The 24,173-nt window shown below is 35.7% G+C and overlaps 2 protein-coding genes across 5 annotated transcripts; both read right to left on the minus strand.

Annotated features, from left to right (window-relative positions):
* Positions 1–713: 713 nt before the first annotated feature.
* On the minus strand, positions 714–14,429 carry LOC104242581 (probable galactinol--sucrose galactosyltransferase 2). 4 transcript variants are annotated; one of them, XM_070171180.1, is made up of 10 exons: positions 13,699–14,425; positions 13,317–13,582; positions 13,124–13,214; positions 12,999–13,047; positions 12,816–12,907; positions 12,606–12,713; positions 9,040–9,095; positions 7,306–7,406; positions 7,043–7,103; positions 6,501–6,552 (listed from the first exon to the last, which is right to left on the minus strand). In XM_070171180.1, the coding sequence occupies exons 1-10, from the start codon at positions 13,875–13,877 to the stop codon at positions 6,548–6,550; spliced, it is 1,008 nt and encodes a 335-aa protein (XP_070027281.1). In that variant the 5' UTR covers positions 13,878–14,425; the 3' UTR covers positions 6,501–6,547. The 4 variants fall into 4 exon arrangements, with proteins under 4 accessions (XP_070027282.1, XP_070027278.1, XP_070027281.1 ...); XM_070171177.1 differs by lacking the exons at positions 6,501–6,552; positions 7,043–7,103; positions 7,306–7,406; positions 9,040–9,095 and adding exons at positions 2,348–2,482; positions 2,565–2,975; positions 3,055–3,174 and having other exon boundaries at positions 13,699–14,413; XM_070171178.1 differs by lacking the exons at positions 6,501–6,552; positions 7,043–7,103 and having other exon boundaries at positions 7,148–7,406; positions 13,699–14,429.
* A 2,022-nt stretch (positions 14,430–16,451) lies between these two features.
* LOC104242580 (indole-3-glycerol phosphate synthase, chloroplastic-like) lies at positions 16,452–23,574 on the minus strand. Its single transcript, XM_009797657.2, has 10 exons — positions 23,190–23,574; positions 22,588–22,836; positions 22,305–22,481; positions 19,250–19,324; positions 18,516–18,560; positions 18,261–18,425; positions 17,777–17,855; positions 17,284–17,366; positions 17,125–17,193; positions 16,452–16,878 (listed from the first exon to the last, which is right to left on the minus strand). Exons 1-10 carry the CDS (start codon positions 23,388–23,390, stop codon positions 16,795–16,797), a joined length of 1,227 nt encoding a protein of 408 aa, XP_009795959.1. The 5' UTR covers positions 23,391–23,574; the 3' UTR covers positions 16,452–16,794.
* Between the last annotated feature and the right edge of the window lie 599 nt (positions 23,575–24,173).

Here is a 24,173-nt window from a genome sequence, read left to right on the forward strand (position 1 = left end):
AAAAAAAATATTTTTGTATATATACATTATGTATGTTATATACAAAAATTATATAAATTTTATACACTTTTCGGCTAGTGAATGTAAATAGTTTCTGACGTGGGCTAAAAGTGATAATATCCGTTTAATAACAATATTGTCGTAAGCAATTTGATGGGGTACGGGATTTGTTTATTCAGTTATTAAGTGTTAGTGAGTATCAGCTTCCAAATAATTACATTCAAAAACTACTTTTTAGTTATGAATTATTAATTTGTGAGTTGTAATTTCCTGATTTATTAACTTGTTAGGAACCCATAATGCTGGATTTGTATTTTGCGATTATGAATTATACCTATAAGACTAAAAGTTTTTTATTGATTATCTAAATTTTGGTTGCATCTTAACAAAAAAATTAACAATGTAAAAAGTAGACATTAAAGGGGCGGAGCTAAGTGGGCAGAAGGGGTTGAGCGGAATTGCGCAAGGAGAATCAAGAAAAATGAATCAATAGAGAAAATGGGAAGAGGCTCGCTCTTCTAACTTCTAAAGAGGCAATCATATCTTATTTTTATCCTTTTCCAAGAGAAAGTCAAGGTTCAACTTAATGCAACAGGTTGAATCATTGAACAAAATGATTCAGCATTTGAGCTGCAGCGTTGAAATGTTTTCGAGGGAAACATACAGCATTAAGATCTGTCACAAGGTGAATCAAGAACCTCGAAAAGAACATAGTAAGAAATTGGATTGTATTGACATCGGTGAAACGATTACAAAAGAGCTTATAATAAAATGCTGCTAACATGATCTGCTTACATACAGTCAACTGAATTGGCTAAACTGCAAATAAATAACTAGCTAAACTGGCATAGAAAGTTAGAAACCAAATCCAGTAGCCAATCCATCACAAGGATGAAAATGTGCAGTATTTCTCTTAACATAATAACAAGATCATTTCCAGGACTAAACTAGAGAAGCTGCAGTCAAATCACATTCCCTTTGTCAACCTCCTAAAACTTCTCTCTGCTACTGTGTGGAAAAGCTCTTCAGTTTCTTCACGTACGAGAGGACATTAACTTAGTAGACTAGTTTAATATCTCGCACATGGCAATCCCCCTCGAGGTTTATCACCAATAATCCATTTTCTGCATTGTAAGTGAAATCATTCTCTTTCATGTCCACTTTACATGAACTTGGTTTTGAGCTTGAATATGCTCCAAACTGACCGCATCCTCTTGCTTTCACGTTTATTGAGCGATCTGGAAGATCATCGGAACTGTACATTACATCCTCAATCGCTCCTCCTGAGTTATACATTTCAATCAGACCAATTGGAGCAAATTCAATATTTTCACCCAAGACCTGTTGGTATATAAACATTCAAATATTTCATGTCAGAGCTGCTTTAGAAACAGTGAGCAATAAGAAACAAAAAAAGTGGCTTTATCAATTACCTTGATTGGTGAGATAGTAAATATTTCACATTTTAGAACACCCAACGACACTTCAATTCTTTTTCTGTTTCGTACTTTGCATAGAGATCCTGAAAATCAAAATAGCCTGAGCATTAGCATTTGTGTTTTGCCAAGCAGTTTACACGGCGAATGAGGCACTTACCCGAATTGAACGCATATACTGCACAGTTTTCGCTCCAGTTTTGTCCTGCAATTTCTTCAAAGAATTCAACATCAATAGGGCTAACATGGCCAGTGATTGGGTTTTCTGCTGCTGTTGAGTTAGGTACATTTGGAGCTGCTTCTTTCAGTCGCCAACTTCCAGCTCCTTGGCAGTTGAAAACACCTATTACCCCAGTACGCTTATTCAAAATCCAAATCTTAAGCAGGCTGTTAATTGGTCAAAAAGATTGGTTTTTGTGTTAGATAAGCTTGATCAAGGTTTTGTCTTTGTTTAACTAGATCAATGGATGTAATTAACAATATGAGATTTACCTTTTCCCATCCATGACTGGATCAACAAATAAGCTATCTCGAGTTGGTCGACCAGCATATCTTGCTCTTAAGATGGATCCATCAGGTAAAACTAGTTTCTTGAGTATGTTGAAGTCATGTTTCCCTGGCTTGTCACTGAAATTTAATAGAGTCGATATATCAAAAGTTAAATGAAGTGCATTAGGCCTTTTAATTTTCTTGTCCTCGACATCTTAATGAGAACCATACAAGTGACTTACCTCACATAAACTGCACAACCACCTAATGCTCTTGCTGCACCATGGAACTCAGTAGTGTTGTGATTGCTCTACAACAAGAAAGAGCGAGTATTAGCATTTCAGAGAACTCTACTTCAAATTTTATAAATTCCAGCTGTAGATGACGTAAATGATATTAACACGGGAATTTTTACGTGGAACATGTCCCAGTCTGGCACTAGTATTTCCCCAAGTAGAAGGCTGTTATAAGCCACTGTCGCAACATGTAAGGTCTGGAAAGTTGGCTCATTAGGCATGAAATCTTCTGATGCTCTAGCTGTTGCACTCTTCTTTGAACTGAAAAATACACCAACACATTCAAGACATAATTTGGTGCTGATGAAATTTGAAACTGAGACAGGTCGGGTAGAAGGTAAACCTGTAAATAGAGTCTGAATTATGAGACATGCAACAAATCAGGTTATTGTCTTTGAAGTTCTTCTCAATAGATTCATCAAGAGCTTCATGATACTTCTTGGTCAGTGATACTCGTCAGCCAAATCCAGAACCCAATGTTTCTATCAAGTTTTGGACATCAACCTTGACGCCATCAACTCCACAACTAGCAAGATAACGGTGGAGATCATTATAGAAATCATAGATTTTTTGAGGATCTATTACTCCAACTCCATATTTCTCTAAGCTGTCCAAGGCAATATCTCTAATATTTCCCAAGTTTCCAGGGGATTGAACAGGATATACTATCTTGGGATTGTACTTCTTCAGAGTTTCAGATGTAGGAAGAACTCCTCCCCAGTAACCAGCTAAAGCATGCCACATATAGACGTATCTGCATTAATCAGTAACTTCAAATGTTAGAAATCAGAAGACTAACAAGAACTAAAATTACATTCGCTTCTAAATCTTACTTCAGGCCATATTTCTGTTTGATGGTATCAACGAGCTCTTTGAGATTTGTGCACAAGCCATCTGACTCTAAGCTCTTGAATTTGCTGTTTTCCTTAATATCAGCTAATCTAGTGGCAAACCTGTATTAGTGAAAATTAGACTCGCCATGTGGGTCTATTAAATGGCGAAACGTGTCAGTAAAGTTTGAAAAAAAAAGCGAAGAATGACATGTAAAGATGATACGTGAAACACCCCTGGGACCGAACATACTCATGTCGTGCCTGTTAGCCCCGAAATTGATCATCATGAAATAGCCCAGATCAGGCGCGGGAGAATATCTCATAATTACAAATGAGGAAGGAATAAATTAATCCCGAATTATATGGGATTTACCATCATTACACCATCAGTTACAAATCAATTATTAATAAATGCAATAAATGATTGTAACGGTCAGAACAAGGCAATCAATTACGAGATTGACTCAACAGGCACGAGATTTACTCAACAGGCACGAGATTGACTCAACAGGCACAGGATTGACTCAACAGGCACGCGATTGATTCATTAATTACGGAATTAACTCATCAGTTATGGAACTAACTCATCAGTTATGGAATTAACTCATCAGTTACAGAATTCTAGCATTTACACAGCTGTTACAAGTCTTCCAAAAATAATGGATGGATTGAGTAAATGCTCATAATGGACCCATAATCCAAGGAGACTAGTTACTTAGATTTAGCCCTATAAATAGACATATTTTTACCCCCATCAGGGGAATCTAATTTTCTTCTCTACAATTCTATACATTGTAATTCATAGCATCTTGCTCCCAAGTTAGCCATAGTTCGGCCCTTCAAGCTTTGTTCGGCTCATTATCCTATCAAGGATCATTCAATAAGAATTCTTTCTTCTCTGTTTTATTTTTATTATATTATCTGTCATTGAATTTATTTCTCACTTCTCTATCACGTTGTATTAACGAAATTTTATATCTTTCGGATTGAATCGGTTGCTTGTGGCCCGTCATATAAAATTATTGCTTTGACCTTGAAAACTATTTTTGGGTTAAACAGTTTGGTTCCGTTGACAGGAACTCAAGCAAATTTGCTATTCATCCAAAGATAGTAACAATTTTTGTTAATATTCGCTTGTTTTCAGTTTAAACCTTCATCATGGCCGAAATTTACCAATCAACATAGTTGAGGACAACCAAGTTGGAGATGGCGTACCATGCAAAATAAAAAGGGAAAAATAGTCATGATAATGATATGCAAGTAACAAGCAGAGAAAAATAGAGAATGTACATCGATATATTGGTACCGCAACTATCTGTACCAGAGCTGATTATAACGGATCTGTACGAAACAGTTCCGGAACAGGAGGTTCAGATATACCAGGTAATTTTAATTTGCAAAATTTAGTTCTAACCTTACATAAACAAATCAAGGAACAGAACGAGCGGATAGAACACCTTCGGGAATTCCTATCTATCCTGCGAGAATGATATGCATAACCGTTGCAGCACCGAAATTTAAACAGAAGAAGACACGGTAAGTCGAATCGACAGTAATAAGTGTCCAAAAACAGGTTCGAAAACCAAACCGAGGTGATTCCGGATATGATTGAAGGAGTCAGAAGAATAATGTCGGACCTTCCCGGAACTGAGGAGTAAAACTTACATTCGATATAATACAAAGCTTCGAATAGAGGAAGACACGTTCATTCAATTGAAAGTCAAAAACAGGTCCGGAGATCAAGTGGATGTGATTCTTGGGTGATTCGAATGTAAATGCAAAAATCTAAAAAACAGGTCCGAGCAAAGAGATACGAGATTTTCTTCACGGGCTGGAAAAGATCCGGCTCTACCTGAACAAGCAAGGAATTACCTTGCTAAATTATAAAATTTCACATGAGAAGAATGGAGATTAGGAAGAACATGGGTAAAACACCCACGAGATTGCTTACAAAGATACCACACCTAACAACTGAAAAAGAAGAGATAGCTGCTGGATGGAATAGACACGAGGAAGGAAGGTTCATTAATAACCTTGGACAATTATACAAATATTTTCGGAAGCAATCATTGAACCTAAGGCATCAGAAGCCACGAGGTCAAATGCTGAAGAACTAGAAATTATCATTGACTTCCCAAATAGGAAGGTTTACGTTGGTCGAGACTCGACACCGAATTTAAAGGTAAGGTGATTAAACTTTTACATGCTAACAAAAATTGCTTTGCTTGCCTCCATGCTAACATAGCAGGTGTACCACCGGAGGAAAAGGTTTATATGCTCAATATTGATGTCACGACCCAAACTGAAGAGCCATGACTAGCACCCGACCACACTTGCCGAGCACCAACGTACATTTCATCTAACCTTCATTATTATCTTTTAAGGCTGACGAGATCAATATAAATGGTAGACCTAGATCATGGACAACCAGCAATAAAATATGACGGCATGAACATACATAGCAGGGGATGACCAGACAATCAAGAAACTACGTATAAGATATGAGCTACCTCGCTACTATGAAAGACTATACAACAAAAACTAGCCGACAAGGCATACCAAACTATACATGAGACGACACCTGTCTATGAGCCTCTAACAGAACATAAGTGTTGCAACATAGCCGGAACAGGGCCCCGACATACCCATAATGTCTATAACAAAAATTGCATACCAAGACCAAGGCAAGTCCGGAGAAGGGATCTCGCCAATCACCGCTGAACTGGACAGTCTACTGTGGTGGGGGAGCTGCACCTGTCTGTCTATCAGGACCTGCAGCACGACATGCAGCGTCCACAAATAAAAGGACGTCAGTACGAATAAAGTACTGAGTATGTAAGGCAAGGAACCATAAATACGATCAGTAATGTAAGCAAGGATAAAGAATATACCACCTGTAACATCTTAGTACCTCTGAGGGCTACTTACATGAAATGCATGATACATATGTATAAATACATAAACCTTTAAAGCATTCGCCTCTGTGGGCATCATCATCATCATATCGTACCCGGCCATAATAGGCTCGGTAGAATCGTACCCGGCCACGTGGAGCTCGGTAAAACCCAACTGATCAGTGGTTGCACAATAGGTGCCGTACCCGGCCAACTATAGCGTGGCTCGGTAGAGTAAAATAGATACATATATATAATGCATGCTCGACTCATGGAATCACATTCTAAACCTTTCGGAGTGACGTAAGGTCGGTATCCTCTGTACGCGTTATTAGGACTAACTCTTCACTATGAACCTTATAAGATTTAGGAAGTACGAACAACATTGATAACATAAGAATAAGAGAAGCAACATTAACATCAATCGTTCCATAAGAGGGAAAACAATGTAAGTACTGCTAGCTTCTAAGAGTAGAGTATCTTGGAAGCTCGTTCATTACATTATGTACAATCGGAGTCGTGCAAAAGAAGGAAAGGGATAGCCTCACATACCTTGTATATACTTCCCCAATCTCAAGCTATGCAATTGTCAAAACTCCTTAGTCTACAATAAGAGAAACGATACTATCGTTATCATTTAAGCGTCATAACTATTATGTATCGACCACAACCTATTTTACGATGAAACGGACAGCACCTCCCCTATATATATGACCTCACACTATTCAAAACAGTCACCAAACAGCCCAAACAACATCAATAATAAACATATTGAGCCTCCCAAAATAGTCCACACACAGCCTAATCACTCCATACATACGACGACCACCGTAGTCGTGTCAAACAACCTGGAAATGTTACGAATAACTATCAGCCCATAACCCTACATATATATGGTGTTTATCCACACCCTTCCTCCTCCAAAACTCCACAAGATAGTAGTAAAATACGCAGCCCAACAACAACGCAAAACAGTCCACAAAACAATAACACTACTACCAAACCTTTCGATATATATCTCACAAGTTCTAGCTTCAATGGCTTAGCCGCAACTTGGATAATCTTAAATACATATAGAGTAAGAGGTTCCTTACCTTTATACAGAAAGAACAACTCCAATTTGACCTTAAATTTCCATGAAATATCCCTCCAATGCTGCCACAACAACAAAAGAGCGAAACTAGCGATCAATTAGTGTTTTTCGGCACTAGAATCACTTTAGAAGGCTTGAAATCACCTAGGATTGATATTAAGAACATGAGGGAGTATTTACAGAACATAAACCCTTTAAAACAACCTCCCACACGGGCTGGAACGACACAAAAATGAGCAACAACAAGAAGAACAAGAAACTTACTAGCGCCACGGAATTCCCGACACTTGATTTGTGTTGTTTGCCCCTTTTTGGGTCTTGAATCTTGAGAGAACCTTGAGAGGATGTTCCTAGGGTTCTAAGGTCTGAAAATAGTGAAAAGAAATGATTTAAAACGGGTTGGAGTCATCCTATATAGGTCCAAATATCTTAAACCGACTTAGTGGGCCCCATAGAGAGGTGCTTGGCGCAGTCTCGCGAAAACGCGAATATCTCTCTACTCCGAGATCGTATCGATGAACGGTTTAATGCGTTGGAAACTAGACTCATAGATATTTAATTTTGTGGGTAGATCACCCCGTAATTCCTTGTAAATTATGAGAAAAGATTAGAAACATTTGACCTAATGTTTAAGTAAAATTATGAACCTAAGTTGCGACAACTTTTGTCGACTTTTGTTTCATAACTCGTTTGACTTCAAGACTTATGATACGGATATTATATGATTAAAATACCTTAATAAATGACCTCTTGAGTGTATTAAGCACCGCTAGATTACCTGAAAATACGAGTTACAACATCCTTGATTCGTTTAACTTCTAATACTGGTTAATCACCCTTATACACTCTTGTATCTCTTAAGACCAATAGGATTGACTTCTTATCATCTCAAAGATAATTCCTTCTTGGATTTATGTTAACTAATATATGGCATGAACTAACACATGTGGATATGGGTTGTAACAATTGACCCGCGGTATAATCCGGCCAAGCAAAAGAAGAAACTAGAGTCAAATCATAAAAGATAAAGTTACAAATCTTCGAAAGATCGGTTTAGTCCGAAAAGTCGAATCATTCGAACTTGCTATCTAACAACAACGCATCATTACTTTCAAAATTCCGAGGAGAAAGATGATTGCCGGTACACTAAATTGTCTCGGATGTCTCGGTAAATGCAATTTTAATTCAAGAAGATAAAGGTACACATTCTCCTATCTATTATAAAATGCTCTTAGATACGGAAACTACATATCTACATTTTGATAAGTTGACATTAATTGTAGTTTCCCTAAATCTAAGGCCTTATTTTCAATGTCATTCAATTCCCGTAGTCACTATATTTTCATTATGCAATATTTTGCATAAACATGAACTGCCAGGAAGGCTAGCTAAATGAGTAGTCGAACTAAGTGAATATGATATTGTTTATCAGCCACGTACGACTATAAAATCACAAATTTAGTAGATTTCATGATTAATTTTAGCTTGAACATATTACCCGAACATGTTATTTCTGGGATAATTCTCGGGATCTGGACCTTCTACACAATTAGGTCCACAAGTACTAAACTTCCCGAGTTAGGGGCAATGCTTAATGCCTGTCAGGGAAAGTAGTTAGATAATTCATAAAAGTTATTTTATTACTAACAACAAAGCCGAGTATGAAGCATATGCTACAGGGCTTAAATTAGCTTGGGGACTCAGAGCAAAAATATTGATTTAACGATTGATCAAATCCAAGAAAACTATGCAGCCCAAGAAAATCGAGCCGGATGTGTTAGTCTCAGATCTACTGCTGATATCACTGGCTTAGAAAGCAACTCCGGGCACTTATTGAGAAATATCATTTCCGGATCAAACAGTCTCGGGATCAAGCCATCTCTTATTTAGGCGATTCCTGATCTATCATCAATTAGAATGAAAATGAGGTAAGCCTGACTAATTTAATTTGGAATTGGCATAATAAATTCATTTATTACTTGCAGAATGGGACTTTACCCAAAGATAAGCATGCTCTCGATAACTCTGAGTGCGTCTCATCCCGTACTACCTGCCTTGTTAGAAGAGAATTATATTTGAGAATATTCAAGGCTCCAAAAGCTAAAATGCCACATGGACCAAACAAACAAAATATATGATGCGAGAAATTTATAAAGAAAGCAGTGAAAATTACTCCGGTAATAAGGTTTCAAATAAAAAACGCATCAAAGTCACTATAAATAGCTCAAATCAAGATATGGCATGATCCTCGACAACATTTGGAACCTCCGTAGTTCCCAGCCAGAGTACAAAATATTTGATAAAAAGAGCTTCGGTACCGTCCCTATGTTGGAACTAGACCATTTGAAAGTCCATCAATATCGAAACTAACTAACCTACTGGGGACTATTAGACCGCGAACTGTCAAATTATGATTCCAATGTTTGAGTTCTCATATCTCAAAACTCAAAACTAGGGAAATTACTCATACTTGAAGATTAGTCAATTTGACCTGACATTATTTACCAGCTCAACTCAGTTAGTTGTATTACTCATATCAAGCATAAACACTTCAAACAGTGTTGAATGAGTTCTTCAAAAATACATATACTACACGTACACAAAAAGGATCAAGAACTCCATGTCAGAGTCAAGAATCCCACGATAAAAAACGAGAGTGTTACATCTAAGTCAAGATAAATGTATGCAAATAAGCCACCAGAATAAAGTTCACTTTGAACAAACACGCGATTTATATTCGGTCCAACAACGACCATTCAAGCTAAATATCTAAGCCTTTCTTAATGGCTAATTGTATTATGACTCGGATCGATTATCCCGTAAATCTCAAATATTATTTCGGACATGTGTCCCTCTCTACTTGGAAGTATGTTCATATACTCCAATTTAGATTCAAAATCCAATCAGATTAAATGTCTCTTCAGGACAAATCTACTAAGATATATATTTATTTGGGATCAATACTCCCTCAAACTCAATGTCTTACCGGGGTCAATACTCCCATAAATTTTAATAGGGTCAATACTCTTGTAAATCCTACCGGGATTAATATTCCCTCAGACTAAAAGTCTACTCGGATCAATCGATCCTATTTTACGCCTGAATAAAAAGGAGACGTCCTCTTCATAGCGTTTAAAGTATATAAAAGAGCCATCTTTCATATAAAAGTTAGACACCCAAAGGTGCAACATTAAGACATCGCACATGTAACGATGCATACAAATATATATTTTAAGTCCAAAAGACTAAGTATGAGCACTCAAATAATTTTTAAAGTGCCAAGAAAAATTAGTACTCGGATAAATTCTCTAAAATACCAAATGATGATATTAGTCCCGAAAGACACGAGGAACACTGTATTAATCCCGGTCTAGGTTACAACCCTTTTGGTAAAAAAATAGGGGGTTAAGCAGTCATCATCTAAATATATACCTCTGAGTCCCGTATGTTTTTCCTTTTCAGGAAATGGACCACGTGGAAGGAATAATCAAATGCTCGAGATTTCATACTTCAAAGCTCTAACACTTGGGGACTATATATATGGAAGGCAAAGAAGACTAGAAAAATCAAAATTCAAGTCAAGCCTAAGGTCTACCCAATAAATCGAAAGTTAAGAGCAAAATCACGAGCCAAAAACACAAGCATGACTCGAAAACCTTTGAAAACATATTCGTAAATATAAACGAATGTTTCAAAAAAGGTTAAAGGCAGAATATTAGTTACGGGTAAAAATGCACATCTTTGTACTTACTCAAAAACTGTTGTAACTGAAAACAATTACGGATGAAAAAGCATTACCCTTGTATTCATTTGAAAACTGTTATCAATAAAAATATTTATGGGTAAAAATTCATACCCTTATATTTAAAACTGTTGTAAACAAAAATAGTTATCTTCTTGTACTAATTCAAAAAAAACTATTGCAAAAGAAAAACAGTTACGAGTGCAAGCTTATATCGAATCTGTTAAAAGAAAAAACAGTTGCAAAATGAGTTATAGACGATACACAAACACATGTGAAATGTTATGAAAGTTAAATGTAAAAACTTTCTTCAAAACATTGTTAAAGAAAAACATGTGAAAATTCCTATCTCTCTTTTGTATATTTACACCATTATGAAGTTGAGACGTCTTCTTCATTAAGTGTCGTTCATAAAAGGGCCCTCTTTTATAATTCGTGCTTATTCAAAAAAGTCACGGAGCATTGAAGCATTTTTAATGCAAAGTTAAAGGGTAAAACAAAAACCCAAACATTAAAATAGGCAAAAAATAAAGCCGAAATATATATATCAAACTTTGCAAACATAAGGCAAAGATTTGTCTTCAAACCCCGAAACAAGACAGGGGTAAACCAACCGATTATTGACGAAAAGAACATAAGCGACGGAGTTATCATCTGAATATCTAAGTTCTACACTCTTTTTTCCTTCGTCCGGTTTTTGTCCCTATTGGGTTTTTCTGGCAAGGTTTTAATGAGGCAGAGGCAAGGATGAAAAGGATAAAATCTCACTTCCCGGTCACATCATAGTGAGTAACCGGAAATTGGGGGGACTATCTGTATTAGTGAAAATTAGACTTGACATGTGGGTCTATTAAATGGCGACACGTGTCAGTAAAGTTTGAAGAAAAGTGAAGAATGACATGTAAAGATGATATGTGAAACACCCCTGGGACCGAACATACTCATACCGTGCCTGTTAGCCCCGAAACTGATCATCATGAAATAGCCCAGATCAGGTGCGGGAGAATATCTCATAATTACAAATGAGAAAGGAATAAATTAATTCCAGATTATATGGGATTTACCATCATTACACCATCAGTTACAAATCAATTATTAATAAATGCAATAAATGATTGTAACGGTCAGAACAAGGCAATCAATTACGAGATTGACTCAACAGGCACGAGATTGATTCAACAGGCACGAGATTGACTCAACAGACACGCGATTGACTCAATAGGCACGCGATTGACTCATTAATTACGGAATTAACTCATCAGTTATGGAATTAACTCATCAGTTACGGAATTCCAGCATTTACACAGCTGTTACAAGTCTTCCAAAAGTAATGGATGGATTGAGTAAATGCTCATAATGGACCCATAATCCAAGGAGACTAGTTACTTAGATTTAGCCCTATAAATAGACATACTTTTATCACCATCAGGGGAATCTAATTTTCTTCTCTACAATTCTATACATTGTAATTCATAGCATCTTGCTCCCAAGTTAGCCATAGTTCGGCCCTTCAAACTTTGTTCGACTCATTATCCTATCAAGGATCATTCAATAAGAATTTTTTCTTCTCTGCTTTATTTTTATTATATTATATGTCATTGAATTTATTTCTCACTTCTCTATCACGTTGTATTAACGAAATTTTATATCTTTCGAATTGAATCGGTTGCTTGTGGCCCGTCATATAAAATTATTGCTTTGACCTTAAAAACTATTTTTTGGGTTAAACAAAACCTATAACCAAAGAAATAGGCATTGAGTACTTTTTGCGTATTCAAGAAGCTTGAAGGTTTTTCAAGAACAAGAATAGAAAAGAACATACTGTGTTTCTTCAATAAGTGGTTCGCCTTCTTTTTGAAATTCATTGACTGCATCTTGCCATCCATCATCTATGATCAGGAATTTTGGTGAACATCCTCCTTCTAAGAAACTTCAAAAAACAGAAATCAAAATTCTATTATTGAGAGAGGAAATTTGCAGCATATTCCATTTGAAGAGCGAGATAATTCATAAGCGCAGTGAATAATCAAACCTTTGAAGACCTGCTTTGATACCAGCTGGATTAACTTCTTTATAGAAAGCATCCCACGTGCACCATCCGAACCAATCTAAGTGGGCCGGGATCTGAATTTAGAACAGAAGACAAGTTCAGTTGAAAGCCATTTAACTAAATTAACAAAGCTTACATACTAATTATCCTTCCAATTCATGTTACCTTTTTGTTCTCGATGTGACTGAATGTACCCTTGTGCTTTTCCAGAATCCTGAGACAACAGAATTTAAGCGTCTACTAACAGAATAAGAAGAACTTCTCCAATTATAAGTGGATAGATAACTCACTTGATGGAATCTTTCATAAGTTCATATGGATTGTCTCCTGAATTAACAAAAACTGCTTCATATGATAGTGAAGTTTGGACATCCGGATCACCTTAAATCAGCAGATTCTGGAACGAGTTACTATAATTGCAATGCAAGAAACTGAGGAGCAATAATTTCAGCATATTATGATGTTTAAAGAAGCTAAACTTACCACTTTCAACACAGAACTGGAGCTCATTCGATGAAGTTCCTTGCAAACTTGATCGAAATGGCCCTTCCAGAACAGGTAATAACAGAATATAAAATTTATTTTCAGCAGCAGGATCTGCAGAAGGTTCCTCATCCAAAACAGCAGATTCTTCTCCGGCTTCTAGGAGAAGCATCTGAGTTTCCATTGGAACTTCACTTCCTGATTTTCCTACACGGGGAATCATCCACCAAATCTTCACAATAAAGAGGCATAAGAATTTGTAATCCCTGCAAAAGTTATTCCTCAAGAGTTGAAACTCTTAATGCTGCTGGAAAATAAAATAACAATGGCAGATCAAATCCCTAATTCTATTATAAATATTTCCAAATTTCCAGATACTTACTCAAGAACACCAAGGTTAAAGACGTGATGAGAACCACTTGTCGTTGATTTAGCTCCCAGAAATGCAGAACCAGAGCTTGCTGATGTAATAACAACATTTTCCGGCATCCTAGTTAAGACAACCTTGCCACGAACCATGAGACATCCATCTTTAATTATTGGATCACCTGTTATTGTCATGCTTGCTAATTGTTGCTCTACTAGAAAAGCTGCAGAACTTTTGTATATACTGAAGCTTTACTAATAAGATACACAAATCCAAGTAGCAAAAGTTGAAGAATATGTATATTCAAAAGGCCTAGTTTAATGCTATCGAAAATGACAATGCCAAAATTCTAAGCAGCCCCTCTAGATGTAAAGTGGATGGTTGTAGCTGATAATTCAAGAAACTGAAACTATCGAGATAAAGATATTAACTGGGAGCTCTACTGATTTATAAGGGTGATTCAGGAGAAAAATATCAAAGCCAAGGGAAGCAAGGAAAGGACAAAAACATGCCATTGGACAATTTTGTGAAAGCGATTGATGTTGGAAGAAACAGCAGATTTTTTTATTTTTTTTTAGATAATGATTTGGGACCAACCCAAGTGGGATTGACATGGGTATGAGTCATCATCGAAGGTTATTTCCCCTATAATTACCAACCATTCGATAAAATCAAGCAATCCATGAGTTTAGCAGCCAAGAGAATTGAAACTAGGTTGTCCAATCCCATCACCAAATGCAATATTTTAGGTTCTTTTTACAGAGGGTTACAAATTACAATTAGCTTCATCTTTTGGACTCACTATGGTCAAACGTCACTGAAATATTATTTTTATGCGAGAAATTATTTTATTTTCCTTATGAAACATTACATGTACATGTGACTCTAAAATCTAAGCAGTTCAAACTATTCTCCACCATAAGCGCTGAAACTGAAGTTAATCATTATTATCATCTGCTGACCTTGATGGATAGATTCTTGATAGATCCTTACAAGAATTATCACTAAATAATTAATCACATGTCTCATGTTACCCTAAAATCAAAACAGAAAAAAGAAAGAACAAAAAAAAGAAGAGACGTTGGACTTTCAATTGTCTATTGCCATAGTATGCAGGAGATATGCCAAATGAAATTAGTGAGGTGGACGTTCCAAAAGTATAATATTTATATTTGCTACCTTCTTATCATTAATTTTTTGGAGATTCAACAGAAGAATAAATTCAATGTCTATTTTACCCATTTACTGTCACAGCGTGAAGAACTTTGCATCTCGCTTGAAAAAGGAATTTATATTTGCTACCATCTTATCATTATACTAGTTTCTGGACACGTGCCTTGCACGTGTATCCCATGCTAATTGGTACAAATATTTCAAGATGGTATATATTTTGTGATGATTCTTTTTTTTTTTTACAAGAAGTATAGAAAGCTGGAGAAGAACACTCTTATATCAATAAAGTATAACAAATATTGGTAAACCATAATGTATATATTGGCATAAATAATAACTTTAAATTTCTTCCAAAATGCATCTACAAGAAACATTATCAAACAATAACATTACGGTTTCATTTCTTCCCGCAAGGCCAGATATACCTAGAAGTAAATTACATTGAAAAAAAAAATAACTTTTCCCCTAATTTTTGTATCAAGAAAAAATGAGGGAATATCTTTGTAGAATTCCTTCAAGAATAAATAATGATAAATAGAAAGAAGCAGTAAATAACTGTTAAAAAAAGAAGAAGAAATATACCGTTACTTACCAAAATAAAAAAGAGAAATATGATTTTAGTAATGGTCATGATCCCGTGCAAAAGAAATTGTCAAAAGGACAACTCAAGATGCATTTTGAACCTATAATTTATACCTCATCCCTTGCACTCAAGGGACAAAATTGCTGCAGATGAAGTGACTGCAAGAGGAAACATTTTTACTAAATAACAAAAGCAAGAAATACAGTAATAACAATAGCAAAAACCAAAAACAAAATTGTCAGTGGGAAGGAAGAAAAAAGAAAACTAAAATAAAAGGCTGATATGAAATGCCCTAAAAAATTAAATGAAAATAAAAGTAAAGTATAAAACAGATATTAAACGCTCCATAAAATTGACCATCTGGTGATAGCCTCATGCTTCACGCCCCATGATTTTTTAGCAATATCATGGGTCCAACTAACAACGAGCATGCTTGATCATAGTCATTTGACTGTCCTTCATACCAACACACAGAACTAGTGGCTCTCTCATAAAAAATTAATCAACAATAATAAGAATACATATATAATGTAATTTAAAATCCAAATGATAAGGCATGTTACCATTCAGTTATTTTGCTGTGATGAGGATTTGGTTTAGCAAAAGGCTTCATGGTACATAGTGTGGAGCAGCGAAGGTGAAGAAAAGGAAATAGATTTAGAGTAGTGGAACAGACTTTACAATATTTAATTATGAGTAGTAAACTGATGGTTTTAGTAGTGGAAGTTAGAAGGGCAAAAATTAACACTCAATAAATAGTAGAAGATGTAAAAATTCTTAATTACCTTGTATTCTTAATTGTATTTATTCATTTAATAGAATTTTTTTTTTGAAGAAGGCCAAAATAGTCAATTAAAATTTTATGGGTATTTTCGTAAATCAACTTCACACTAAGGGGCTTCCCACTAATAATATAATATATGATGATGTTGGAGCAGCGAATATAAGACGAAGTAGCACTATGATGCAAAACTAATTGCAGGCCTAAGAATAAAGATTTTGGATGACACGCTTGATCACAATGCCTATCATTAAACTTACAAATAAAACATAAATCTTACAACCTGTTCAAACTCTGAATTCTAAATGTAATAATATCAAATAATCAAATAGAAAGATAAATGTGTGGAAATAGGAATCCTGAAACATGAGCATTTCCATTCAGACTGCTATCTATATGTTACATCTTCAAAAAAGCAAGTAGGAAATGGTGAGAGATACCTATATGTTACATCTTACAGAGGTGCCACCAGGTGACGAACAATACAAAATAGTGAGAGATTACAAAATTGAGGTGAAGAATCTCAACAAGATTAACTCCGGAAATAACAGTAACCAAGTCAACTGGCTGGATCTTAGCAGGAGATGTCTTTACCAAAAAGTTCACTTATTCCTTTAGTAGGATCTGGCTGTTTTACAAGTGACTCTCCAACTAGAACCTACAGAGATGCGAAAAAAACGCTATCATCATATATGATTGACAAAGACAAAGGATATAAATCAAAATATTGTATTGATCAAAATGAATGTATCATGCTAGATGGTGATAAACATAATTTTCAAATGAAGACAGAAGGATCTAGGCAAAATCATATTCGGGGAAATAGCACTACTATCCTCTATCCGTTTTAATATAGTTATATACAGCCGTTATTATGAATATCAAAATTATTATGGCAGCTTACCGCTTTGACACCGGCTTCTTGTACATAAGCAATATCAGCTGGAGTAAATAGTCCAGACTCCCCAACCACCTGAAGAATTAAAATAGAAATTAACATCACAACTTATAGAGAGAGAAAATACTAAAATAACAGCTTAACATGATGTATTGAAGATCATACAATTATGCCCTTCTCACGGATCCTTTCTCCACGCTCTCCTTCAAGAAGCTTTTTTGTATTGCTAATGTCCACCTTGAAAGTTCCTGGTAACAGAAGAAGTTTATTTAGTTGGCAAGTCCTAGACAATTGAAGAGTACAATGATCAAACATGTTGCTTATAACTTTATTTATTATGTTTGTACATTTATCCCTAGCTGCCCTATATGTAGCCAGAAAGCATGACTTTCTATGGAAAAGAACAGGGATTTAGAATCTCTTACTTAATGTAGGAACCTTGATCCTTTTATCCAGAGTTTATTTTGTTTAATTTCCTTATAAAGTTAGTTTACATCTTACACCCCCCTCCTCCCCCCCCCCACACACAAAGACAACCCAAACCCAAGAGGGTCATGTTAGCCTTTGGTGTTAAATTTGTCTCCTTATAGTAGGTAACAGCATGTATTGCATCGAGAAACGAGTAGATTGGTGGTATAGAATTCATTATGCAAATTACCAAGGTCTCTATTATTGATGCCAATAAGCTCAACCCCGTCAATTCCGAGGACACGATCCATTTCCCTCTCATCATGCACCTAGAAGAAGGACAAGAAGTTGAAATGGTTATTATAAGGAAAAGAAATAAAACAGAGATACAGAAAGGAAGCTTGTTTCTCTTGGAAAAGTGAGAATCCTTGCAATGACAGAAAGATATCAGCATCAATAAAGGATTGTAGTTTATAATAAGAATAAATAGAAATCCAAAAACCAATATATGCAGATTGAAAACACTCTTTCATGAAGAAAATAACTTATACCAAATATCTTTCATATCCATGAAACATAATAACTGCCTCGAACAAATGGAAGCTGACATTTCCTTTTCGTCAATGAAAGATAAAGACAAATTTTTGTAAAAATACCGATGCATAGATTTTGAATTATTTGCCTTTCAGTTCGTGGAATGGTCAAAAGTAGGAGTGGATATAGTAACAATTTACCTCAACTAGTGCTGTCAATCCAAGTAATTTGCAGATCTTAATCATATATTTGATGTCAAGATCTGGTAGAACAGCAGCAATTAACAGAACTGCATCGGCACCTTTAACCCGAGCATAGTAGAGTTGCCAAGCTTCTATAACGAATTCTTTACACAACAAAGGGCACTGCAAAGTTGGAGTTCAATGAAAAACTGTTAATGACTCAATTATGAAATATTATAGGTTGTACAAAAAACTATGAGGGAACCTGCATACCTCTACTCCAGCATTTCTTATGGCCTCTAGATTTTCAAAGCTTCCCTAATTCACAAAAAGAAAGAGAATCATAATCAACAATTGGAAAATCATTTGACAATCTGCATCTAAGCACTTCCATAATATACCAAGACTTAGTATAGTATATAGGCTAATTCTCACAGTTGATGCAACTTCCTAAACAACTCCATTATACATCCCAATTCTTGGGTGACTAATAAGAAAGTACCTACCTCCATAACTGCTAATCAGGTGTTTAGTCATTCACTTAAATGGGATGGTTGGTTTATCCTTTTTTATCAGAACAGAAATCTGTAACATAAACATATCATATTCACAAGTTTTTTCAAACACTTCAATTCCAATTTAAGGCCCTATTAGGAAAAGGATACAAATATTTTTTTTCAATTGGTGAAAAAGGATACAAATCTTTCAACATTCCTGATTAGATTCCCTTTGCATCAGAAGTAACAAAATGCTTGCAACTTTGCCAAATACTTCAACTACAATTTAAGATTCCTACCAGAAAATCATAGGAAGAAACTAATCTCAACATTGTTATCTTAAGAGTGATCATGCCTTCACCTTATTTTGGCCATTGCATTTACATTATGAAATTTAGTTACTGATAGTAACTGACTCTGATAGTGGTTACTAGATAGTAATTTTGCTATCCCCAAAAGCCATTAAGTACTAGAAAGAACATTATCCGTATTGGCAATTTGAACCTTTACCTGAAAATATTTCTGATCTGTTAAAACACTAAGGCAAGCTGCTCCACCTCTTTCATAAGCTTTGGCGATCTCAACCTGTAATGCAAAAACATTGAAAGGTTAATCCTCAATTTCAAACATTTTAACAAGGGTAAGTTACAACAAGAGTTCAAACGTTTCAGTTGCAATTTTTTCCTACTCAAAAAGTTACAACTGAAATATTTGAACTCGCTTTAATGGGTTTGATTCAATGGATGGGTTTCTTTGTCTATGGATTGAGCTAGGTGTGAGTCCATGAATAAAATGCAATTTCATAGTTGAACAAAGGCCTGCAGAGATTTTTATTAATTAAGATCTTTATAGATTATTGTCTAAAGGAGAGCCAATCTGAAACCCTATATATGGTGGAAGAAGAAAATAATCTCATGTACAGAGAACTGCATTTTACTAAATTTTTAATAACCGGAAATCTGTTGTTTTATAGTGGACCCGCTCCTCTACCCTTCTCCACTTAAATACGAGGTTTGGTTCATAGTAAGACTCAAACTCGTGATGAGCGCTTACCACACATCCGTGTAAAACTTTGCCACTGAACCAATGCCCTGGGGCTGCATTGAACAAAATTAGCCCCCTCTTTTCTCCGAGCTAACTGTTCTAATCTTGAAGACACATAGTCCCAGATGAAGACCAAATCTCTAAACGAAGAACGATTCACTTTGGTCAATATAATTATACTGCAACTTTTCACAACTTAGAGGAACAAGCAAGAGCATATTTGCATAATGCTGAAATGGAAATTGATTATGTATGCATCTCACTTTTTTCTCGATAATTTGTTGTAGGGCGCTTAAGCTTTGTAATTTTTATACAAATGGGAAATTATTTTTAAAAAAGGTAGCCCACATGATGTATTAATTTGATAAATGATGCTGTCACATCCTTTTCAACTTTTACAGTGCTGACCAAGAAAGAAGGGATACGATGTTCGATTTCTTCGGAGTAAAGAAGTAGAAACATAAAACAAGTGAAGACAGTTTTGATTGGACACTCAGTAATAGTAGTGTCTTTTCCTTCAGATGTAAATGCACGGAGATCTTTATAGATTATTGTCTAAAGGAGAGCCAATCTGAAACCCTATATATGGTGGAAGAAGAAAATAATCTCATGTACAGAGAACTGCATTTTACTAAATTTTTAATAACCGGAAATCTGTTGTTTTATAGTGGACCCGCTCCTCTACCCTTCTCCACTTAAATATGAGGTTTGGTTCATGGTAAGACTCAAACTCGTGATTAGCGCTTACCGCACATCCGTGTAAAACTTTGCTACTGAACCAATGCCCTGGGGCTGCATCGAACAAAATTAGCCCCCTCTTTTCTCCGAGCTAACTGTTCTAATCTTGAAGACACATAGTCCCAGATGAAGACCAAATCTCTAAACGAAGAACGATTCACTTTGGTCAATATAATTATACTGCAACTTTTCACAACTTAGAGGAACAAGCAAGAGCATATTTGCATAATGCTGAAATGGAAATTAATTATGTATGCATCCCACTTTTTTCTCGATAATTTGTTGTAGGGCGCTTAAGTTTTGTAATTTTATACAAATGGGAAATTATTTTTAAAAAAGGTAGCCCACATGATGTATTAATTTGATAAATGATGCTGTCACATCCTTTTCAACTTTTACAGTGCTGACCAAGAAAGAAGGGATACGATGTTCGATTTCTTCAGAGTAAAGAAGTAGAAACATAAAACAAGTGCAGATAGTTTTGATTGGACACTCAGTAATAGTAGTGTCTTTTCCTTCAGATGTAAATGCACGGAGATGTATAATCAGTTTTCTTTGTCTCCCCACCCCCCACCCCCCACCCCCACCCCCACCCCAAAAAAAAAAAAACTACCGTCACCCCCACTAAAATGACACAGAAGAACCTAGCTGACTGAGAGTTAAACTTGCTAGTTGCCACTATAAAGATTTAGGAATCTGTTAGATCATTGAAGTGCTAAGAGCTTGAAATAAAGGAATCAGCAAGCATATTATGCAGAAGTTACACTATCACACAACTAGAGATGATCTTGAACTAAGCCAGTCAACTAAGGGAAAGACAACCGGTACAGTTATTAAAGTACAGATGTTTGTGGTTTTTGGCTTTCTGGTGCAACATTCAAGATGTAAATGATGAAGACAGCTTGTTTGAGTTCATTAGCTCATTACAGGAAAAGAGCTTCTTTTTGTAATCAGATAGGATCCCTTCATCTTTTTTGTATAGCGGGACCTCAACTCTTGTAATTCACAAGCACTGTCTTAGTGCCTAGTTGTTTGTTATTTATAAATACACTACAAAACCAATCCAGTCAACGATGAAAAGGCTTATTTATCCGTCACCATACAGTTGCATATCACTTAGAAGTGGTAGGTCAGTATGCAAACTACCTTCATTTCAGCTGTTTTAAAAGTACATGATAAACTCTAATGATAAATATTGTGGTAGTAAACAACCCATTGCATAAAGCAAGCAGCATAATTATATCAAAATGGTAGATAATTTGATATTAACTTCTTCATCTTTCATTTCTTTTTCCAGATTTTCATCCATTGAAAGAAATACCAATTTAAATGAAACCTTTCAATTAAATGTAGCTCTAGAATACATGTCTTACAATGTCATCTTCTTCTCATTTGCTTGGCTGCTGGTAGACAGCCAAGAAAGATCAGAAATTGCCCTAAATATGACTATCACTTTTATTTGAGAAGAATATTGGAAGTTTGCTTTTCCTGTTGATCTAGTTCATAACTTTATATCACTTCAAGTCCCTTTAAAATCATTAACACATTTCCTAGAAACTGCATATAGTTCCGTAAAATGCAATTATTAAACATAAGAGTCCTTGTATAATTCAACAGAAGTAAAACCAATCAACACTACTTCAGAGGAAAAGAGCAAAAAGATAACATATTGATATTTCTTAGCTCAATGTAGAAGGTATGAGAAACTAAGTAATGTCAAACTAGAATGGTTGAAAAAGATCTAAAGCACTCAATTGACATGAAAGGGAAATGACGCACATACTGGATTAAAATCTTCACGAAGAACACCTCTACTTGGAGAAGCCTTCTTCACTTCAGCAATAAGACCAGGCAATCCAGTTCTTGAATATGATTCTTTCAGAGCTCCTAGAAAATCTCTGGTAGGCGGAGCACTGCTAAGCAGTTTTTTCAATACAATAAGAGGTTTCTTCTCTTTCATCTGGCCAAAAAAAATTGCCTTTTAGTTCATAGAATATAAAATGAAACAGGAACATGATATCATATATACCCTCAGGCGGAATTTGAGACTCTATTCGAAGAGATACCTGTGTGACTTCCTTGTCCTTGTTCCAGACAATTTCTTCAAGTATGTTACGTGGAGTATTGCCTTCATTCTGCAGCCGAAATTCAAAAGGGCCAACGTAGTGCAAAGGAGGTCCTGATGGCGGCCTCCTTCTAATTCTTATACCCTCACTTGTAGCAATTTCATCTTTGAATCTTTCTGCTTCCCACTCCTTGATTTTAAGAGCATCTCCTTCAGGAATGGTGGGTTCTGAAACCGCTGATGATCCGTCCTTCAAGTCAAATCAATTAAACCTTATCTTAGTAGAATGATCTTTACAAGAAAGGCTTGTCTCATATATCCTTGTAATGCTACCAAAAATTGCAAATAAAAATTGACCAATGGAAGTCTTATAAAAGGTTAACTCTCTATCAGAATGAAATTTTGATATTCCAAACTTTTAAGTAAATAAAAAGAGGCATGTGCGAACACATTAATTTGAGGTAAACTCTATGTAGACATCATTCTATAATGATAAAAGGACATCTTATTTTTACAAATTTTAGCAAGCCCAAACTTCAATACGCAATTTGCAAAATTAAAACAGAATATATATAGCAAAATTAAATCAATGACTGAGGCTACCTGTTGAGCTCGAACGGGTGAACATTGGGGCAGATTGCGAGCTCGGTGGGACATGGAAATAGATGTCGGAACTGACAAGGAGAATGCGGGTTTGTTGGGTCTGGGATTGGCAAGGGGTTGAATCGAGAACCGGGGTCTTACCGTCGCCGCTACAGTTGCCGCCGTTGCCGTAGTGGTTCTCAATGGCATTACAGAATCCATTATTTAAAATTAGTTGATTTCAGGCGAACTGTTCAATGGGTTTATTAAGGGGCAATTTATGTTAAAACCAAACAATACCGGATATGGAATTAGATTTTTAGATCTTTTGGGATTTTAGCCTCAGCTGCCACCCCCAACCCCCTCCTAATAACGTCCAACTGTCTCAAGCTTTTTTATTTGAGATATTTACCTCATACCACAGGATATTATTATTATTTTTAGCTTCCGTTTTATTTTCTTCTTTATTTCTTTTTATCTTCTTTTTAGTAATATTTCCTCTAAAGCATGTCAATTGAAGAATATTACATATATTGCAAGTTTGCAACTTCTTATTTTTTTTGTTTCCTACCCGATTTCCAGTACGCGCATTAGAGTCCGACTATATTTGGATTCGCATTGCGTAGGGCCCCACTCGGGAGTAAGCGCTCCCTACCAAGAATTTTTCATATTCAAAGTTCGAACTCGAGACCTCTGATTAAGGGAAGAGTAGTCTCATCCACTTCACTGCACCACATCCTCAGTGGTTGCAACTTCTTATCTTGAGTCAATGCATTCTCACATTCTTTATCTTCCTTTTTGTTTTATTCCATCTTGGTTGGGCTATAGTAGCGGAATCATGAATTTTTATCCTTTTCATCTTCTTCGTTTGGGCTAAGTAGTTGAATCATAATTCAGACACGATCGTCTATTAAAAAAAATTGGTATACATACTAACATTCCCCCGGAGAGATTGGTGGAGCAGTATAGGGAAAGGAAGAAGAACTTACATATGATATTCATAGA

Source organism: Nicotiana sylvestris, chromosome 3 (genome assembly GCF_000393655.2).
Source record: "Nicotiana sylvestris chromosome 3, ASM39365v2, whole genome shotgun sequence".
Lineage (NCBI taxonomy): Eukaryota > Viridiplantae > Streptophyta > Magnoliopsida > Solanales > Solanaceae > Nicotiana > Nicotiana sylvestris.